General features: G+C 43.5%; 1 protein-coding gene across 1 annotated transcript; it reads left to right on the forward strand.

The window, feature by feature from the left end:
- Positions 1-1,054: 1,054 nt before the first annotated feature.
- Positions 1,055-2,234, forward strand: CNR2 (cannabinoid receptor 2; the record flags this gene model as incomplete). Its single annotated transcript, XM_082834233.1, has 1 exon — positions 1,055-2,234. The coding sequence occupies exon 1, from the start codon at positions 1,152-1,154 to the stop codon at positions 2,232-2,234; it is 1,083 nt and encodes a 360-aa protein (XP_082690359.1). The 5' UTR covers positions 1,055-1,151.
- Between the last annotated feature and the right edge of the window lie 4,969 nt (positions 2,235-7,203).

Below are 7,203 nucleotides of genomic sequence, written 5' to 3' on the forward strand. Positions count from 1 at the left end.
GTGGAAATCTTGTGTGACCTGGATACGAGAGTATATCCCTCCAGAGAAACTCAGAGTTTGCTATCTAATAATGTCCCATACAATATTTGGGTGCCCTGTTTGTTTTTCTCAATATTTAGGACATTCTTATACTAAGAATGATTCATTATCTGACATTCAAATTTATCTGGACTCCTATAGTTTATCTGGCAAATCTACTGGTGTGAAACCCAAGTCTCATCTCCCATCCCTAAACAGTTGTTAAAACTTCAGCATCTTACTTACCAAAACTGACAAACAAAACAAAATAAAACATCAATGCAAAACACCCTCCACCAGATCACTCTGGATTCCATTTCTTCTTGGTTTTGATTTCCTCTCGGTTTTTGACCCTTGGAGATTTCCTTACTTTCAAAGGGAAGTCTTAGGTGTAGTTTTCTGGTTTTTTAAAAAAGACCAAAAAAGGCAGGTCACTTTTATTTTATTTCTTATTTTATTTTATTGAGGTATAATTGACATGTAACATTATACTAGTTTCAGGTATACAACATAATGATTTGATATTTGTATACACTGTGAAATGATCTCCACAGTAAGTCATTAACATTCGTTACCACACATAGCTGCAAATTTATTTTCTTATGATGAGAACTTTTAAGATCTATTCTCTTAGCAACTTTCAAATACAATATTAGTAACTATAGTCACCATGTTGTATGTACATTCCCAAGACTTACTTATTTTATAATTGGAAGCTTGTACCTTTGACTACCTTTACCCATGTCACCCCCCGACCCCAACCCCTGCATCTGGCAACCACAAATCTCTTCTCTGTATCTATGAATTAGTTGGGTTTTTTTTTCAGTTCCACATGTAAGTGAGATCATATGGTTTGCAGGTCGCTTCTGCTTCTTGAATTCCCACATGCCTCTCCTAAGGCAACCAGTACAGACCTAGCACCCCACTAGGATGAAGAAAGAGTAAAATAGAGAGAAACCAATATAAATCGCTGTTTCAACATATGATCCATCGCACAGGTAAAGTGTTTGGTTAGAGTCAGTGATTGTATGAGGTCATTATTGCGCTGATCGAAAAAGAACTCATTTCTTCTTCTCATTGTACTACAGCAAAGGCTTCTTGGTAAGCCCGGCAGAAGCCGAGGGACCCAACCCATGGAGATATGCTGGAAGATACAGGCAGGCAATGGCTCCACTGATGGCTTGGATTTCAACCCCATGAAGGATTACATGATCCTGAGCAGTTCCCAAAAGATAGCTATCGCGGTGCTGTGCACCTCTCTGGGCATACTAAGCGCCCTGGAGAATCTGGTGGTGCTCTACCTGATCCTGTCCTCACACCGGCTCCGCAGGAAGCCCTCGTACCTGTTCATTGGCAGCTTGGCTGGGGCTGACTTTCTGGCCAGTGCGGTCTTTGCCTTCAACTTTGTAAATTTCCACGTCTTCCATGGCTTTGATTCCAAAGCTGTCTTCCTGCTGAAGATTGGCAGCGTGACTATGACCTTCACGGCCTCCGTAGGCAGCCTGCTGCTGACCGCCATTGACCGCTACCTCTGTCTGCACTACCCACCTACATACAAAGCCCTACTCACCCGTGGGAGGGCACTGGTGACCCTGGGCATCATGTGGGTCCTCTCAGCATTGGTTTCCTCTCTGCCTCTCATGGGATGGACTTGCTGTCCCAGGCCCTGCTCCGAGCTTTTCCCCCTGATCCCCAATGACTATCTGCTGGGCTGGCTCCTGTTCATTGCTGTCCTCTTCTCTGGCATCATCTATACCTACGCACATGTCCTCTGGAAGGCCCGTCAGCATGTAACCAGCTTGGCTGAGCACCGGGACAGGCAAGTGCTCGGAATGGCCCGGATGAGGCTGGATGTGTGGTTGGCCAAGACCTTGGGGGTGCTGCTGGCTGTGCTCTTGATATGCTGGGTCCCGGTACTGACCCTCATGGTCTACAGCCTGGCCACCACTCTAAGCAAACAGGTCAAGGAGGTCTTTGCCTTCTGCTCCTTGCTCTGCCTTGTCAACTCCATGGTCAACCCCATCATCTACGCCCTGCGGAGTGGGGAGATCCGCTCCTCTGCCCGCCACCGCTTGGCCCACTGGAGGAAGTGCCTGAGGGGCCTCGGGCCTGAAGGAAAAGAAGAGTTCCCGAGGTCCTCAGTCACTGAGACAGAGGCTGATGTGAAAATCACCCCAGGGCCAGATTCCAGAGAGCTATACTGCTCTAATCACTAATGAGGTCACTTTCACAATTTTAAATAAGCCAAGTCAGAAATCATTTCAATCCCTGGAGGAGAGTGTCTTTGATCCTCTCATCTTACTTGAACCAGCCCCAAAGGCCTGGACACTTACCCCTTTTCACTGAGTGTTGGCACTGACCCCTGGAGGGTAACCTGGCCACGTCTGCACACAGCCTGTCTGCACACAGTCTGTTGGGTAGCCAGGCCCTGTGAGGGGCGGCAAGGTGCGCAGGAGGCAGGAGGCCTGGGACAGGCTCATTGCAGGTCAGGACAACCTTCCCAACAAGACGGCTTAGTGCCTGCATTCTCTAGAGACCACGGGAGCCAAGCGGAGCCTTCAGCCTCAGCAGTAAAGGGCCTGGAGGAAATCTGGGAAGAATGGATCACTCTCCTGGGATCTCAGGATGGCTGGCTAGCCCTTCTTCCTGTTTAATTGTTGGGTCCACCTTGGTTCTAGAGCTATGAAAGGCCCTACCTGCAGGTCACCCTTTCCCACAGAGGACCAAGAACTGCAATGCAATGAGGACCTAGGATGCGGATCCACCTCTCGCAGAGATAACTGACAAGCCTCCAGTTCAGGGCATCTTATCATTATGGTACCGGCCCTCTCTCACACCCTGGTAATCCCCACTCACAACCATTGTGTCCTCCTAGGTATGTGGGGAATACAGAGGAGACTGGGATCGCTTGAGATGCAGATTGGTTTTGTGAAGACCTATTTGATGGTACCACTGGAAGCAGGCAGTGTCCCAGGCTAACCCAACTCCAAAAAAAAGGAAGATATTCACAGGGATTTTGTAAATCCCCGAATTGTTCCCGGTCATCCCTCAATTCAGCCCCTTTGTCTCCTCCACCCCCATTCCCTATAATGAATAATAAGCAGAGCAAGTGGGAGGAGGGGAAATCCCCTTACCACGCGCCAGGTGTGGTTCTGACATCCCACAGTCCATCATCTCCAGCAAGGATTCAGCCCCATACTTTTGGAGATCCCAGGACACCCATATCTTACATATCAGGGAGGCTAGGTTCCTACCAAAGGGGCTTAAAGCAGTAGGCAAGAGAAACTGTTGATGGTGCGGAGGACTGCAGAGGAATCCTAATGCAATTATTTGGAGCTACAGATGGAATAAAAGGAAAGATATTGATTAAACGTGTCTTCATTTAATACTTACAAGACGAGGTGTTCACTGTTCATTCATTCATCCACGCATCTCACAAATATGTGCCAGGCTCTGTGCTAGGTCCTGGGTGTCCAGCCCTAAAGGAGACTCTGCCCCTGTCTGATGGGGCTCACATTCTACATTCTGGTGGGAAGAGAGCCAATAAAAAAAGAAAGAAGATGATTACTGGTGGTACAATGAAGGAAATCGTCAGGGTCGTGGCATAGAGATTAACTGAGGTAACATTAGGTAAGGTATAACTACTGTGTGCTCTGGTCCTAAGAGTCAACTGGCTTTTACTGAGGTTTTACTATGTGCCAGGCTCTGGGCTATGTGGTTTTAAATGAGGGATCTCACTTAGTCTTCACAGTAACCTGATGAAGAGGGTTTGGTATCCTTATTTTACAGATGAGGAAATCTCTGAGAGGCAAAAATCACTTGCCTGAGGTCACACTGCTAACATGTACACAAAGCTGGGGTTTTCAACCCAGTTCTGTTTGACTCCTAAGCCTCTTTACCTCTAACCTCTTGGCCTAGTTCAGTCAAATTCTGCTCAATTAGGATAGTAATAATAAATAAGTCTATAAATAATAATGACTTCAATAATAATAAGTCTAAGTGATAAATAATGTATAAAGTATAAGTGATAATATGACTTAATAGGTCCAATAATAATATTAGACTTTTGTAACATCAGATTGCTGCAAACTTAAGATAATAACTCATCATTATTTCTCAACATACTTCATTTTATGCCCTGTATTAAACTTCCTGCAACAGTTTTCCACAAACTGAGTGGCTTATAACAACAGAAGTTTATTCTTTCACAGGTCTGGACTCTAGAAAATCAAGGTGTCAGCAAGGCCATGCTCTCTCCAAAGTTGCATGGGGAGAATCCTTCCTTGCTTTTTCCAACTTCTGGCAGCTCCTGGTGTTCCTTGGCTTGTGGCAACGTAACTCCTACCTCTGCCTCTGTCTTCACATGGCCTTTCCCCACCCTTTATCTCCAGGTGTCTTTCTTTTTTTTTAATTGAGGTATAGCTGAGTTACAATGTTATATTAGTTTCAGGTATAAAACATAGTGATTCGGGCTTCCCTGGTGGCGCAGTGGTTGAGAGTCCGCCTGCCGATGCAGGGGACACGGGTTCGTGCCCGGGTCTGGGAAGATCCCACATGCTGCAGAGCGGCTGGGCCCGTGAGCCATGGCCACTGAGCCTGCGCGTCCGGAGCCTGTGCTCCGCAACGGGAGAGGCCACAACAGTGAGAGGCCCGCGTACCGCAAAACAAAAAACCAACAACAACATAGTGATTCAACGTTTTTATAGATTATACTCCATTTACTTATTATAAATATTGGCTATATTCCCTGTGATGTACAATATATCCTTGTAGCTTATTTATTTTATGCACAGTAGTTTGTACCTCTTAACACCCACCCCTATCTTGCCCCTCCCCCTTCTCTCTCCCCACCGGTAACTGCTAGTTTGTTCTCTATATCTGTGAGTCTGTTTTTGTTTTGTTATGTTCATTCATTTGTTTTATTTTTTTAGAGTCCACATATAAATGATAACATACACTATTTGTGTTTCTCTGTCTGACTTATTTCACTTAGCATAATACCCTCCAGGTCCATCCATATTGTTGTACATGGCAGGAATTTATTCTTTTTTAATGACTGGGTAGTATTCCATTTCATATATATATATATATATATATATATATATATATATATGTATGTATGTATGTATATCACATCCTCTTTATCCATTCATCCCTTGATGGGCACTTACATTGCTTCCATCTCTTGGCTGTTATAAGTAATGCTGCTATGAACGTTGGGATTCATGTATCTTTTCGAATTAGTGTTTTCATTTTCTTTGGATATATGCCCAGGAGTGGAATTGCTGTATCATATGGTAGCTCTATTTTTAGTTTTCTGAGGAACCTCCATACTGTTTTCCATAGTGGCTGCACCAATTTACATTCCCACCATCAGCGTACAAGGGTTCCTTTCTCTCCACATCCTTTGCCAACATTTGTTGTTTGTGTTCTTTTTGATGATGGTCATCCTGACTGGTGTGAGGTGATATCTCATTGTGGTTTTGATTTGCATTTCTCTAATAAGTAGCAATGTTGAGCATCTTTTCATGTGCCTGATGGCCATATGTATGTCTTCTCTGGAAAAATGTCTATTCAGGTCTTCTGACCATTTTTAATCAGGTTGTTTTCCTTTTTTTATATTGAGTTGTATGAGCTGTTTATATATTTTGGATATTAACCCCTTATCAGTCATATCATTTGTAAATATTTTCTCCCATTCAGTAGGTTTTCTTTTCATTTTGTTGATGGTTTCCTTTGCTGTGCAAAAGCTTTTAAGTTTAATTAGATCCCATTTATTTTTGCTTTTATTTCCTTTGCCTTAGGAGACAAATTCAAAAAAATATTGCTACGATTTATGTCAGAGAGTGTTCTGCCTATGTTTTCTTCTAGGAGTTTTATGGTTTTCCATCTTACATTTAGGTCTTTTCTCTTGGTGTCTTCTTTTAAGGACACCAATCATTGGATTAAGGCACACTGTAATCCAGTATGACCTCATCTTAATTTAACAAATTACATCTCCAAAGACTCTACTTCCAAAGAAGGTAACATTCACAGGATTCAAGCAGACATGAAGTTTTGGGGGACATGCTTCAACCCAGTACAGCCCCCAAGGACAAATTTCAACCCTCTCTTACAGCACATCTCATGGACTGTGTTAAGTGGGAGTCACTGGCTTGTCTTCCCCCATAAGATGAGCTCCATGTTTATCTCTCAGTTCCCAGTGTTACGTGAAGACCCAGCATAGAGTCTTAAAGGGGCTGATCAACATCTGTGGCACTGAGCTGCTTCTGAAAAGCTTTAGATTACATTTTGGAAAATCGAATTTTATTTTAACCCAAATTTTTGTAAGGCAAAGAAATTGGATGATTTTTTAAACGTGGATATGTGGCTCCTTAAATTTGGGGCATGCCTTTCTTTATTCATTGGTGGGGTCCTATCTCATTTCAGCAAAGAAAATGCCCAAGTGCCTGGCATAAATTGATACTCAGTAAACATCTGTTTAATGAATAAAACTAGAGTTTTAAACTAGAGTTTAAAAATCATTGAATTAAATGCACTTCCACACTTTCTTCCTCTCTCCTTTCACAATCACACTCTATTTCTGCTTAGAGTTTATGGAGGGGGAGAGCAAGGGAGAAAGGGGACCTCAGGTATCACAGAGAACTGCTCTCATTGTTTAGATGAGGAAATGGGACCAGAGAGTGGACAAGACTTGCCCAAGGAGACCCAACAAGGTGGCGTCCAATGCAAGAAACCTAGGTTTCCCAACTTCCAGTTTTTCCACCCTATTGCAATGCCTCTCACCTGCCCCTACAGATTTACATTTTGATTATGAGGCTAAGGAGAAATGAAGGTCATGGTGTCCTATTTTATCTCCCCCAAGATGAGTTCTGTAACATCAAAGACCATTACCCTGATCACTACAAGATGTGTACGAATGTTTTTGTTGTTGTTGTTTTGTTTGTTTGCTTGTGTTAGGTGTCTGGGCTTGCTGTTGTGGACAATATTACAATATAATCTTGCAGAGGAAGTAACGGAAAATAAAGAAAATGACTGTTCATTCAGCAACAGCCACTGTGTTTCTTTATCACTCCTAGAATGAGAAAGTGCTTGCTTCTGTCGACACAGCTTTTGTCAGTTTCTCTTGCACCTCCTGGGGTGCAAGAGAGAAGCAGCATTTGAGAGACATAGATTCTGCATCTG

This window comes from Leucopleurus acutus, assembly GCF_964270905.1.
Source record: "Leucopleurus acutus genome assembly, chromosome: 2".
Lineage (NCBI taxonomy): Eukaryota > Metazoa > Chordata > Mammalia > Artiodactyla > Delphinidae > Leucopleurus > Leucopleurus acutus.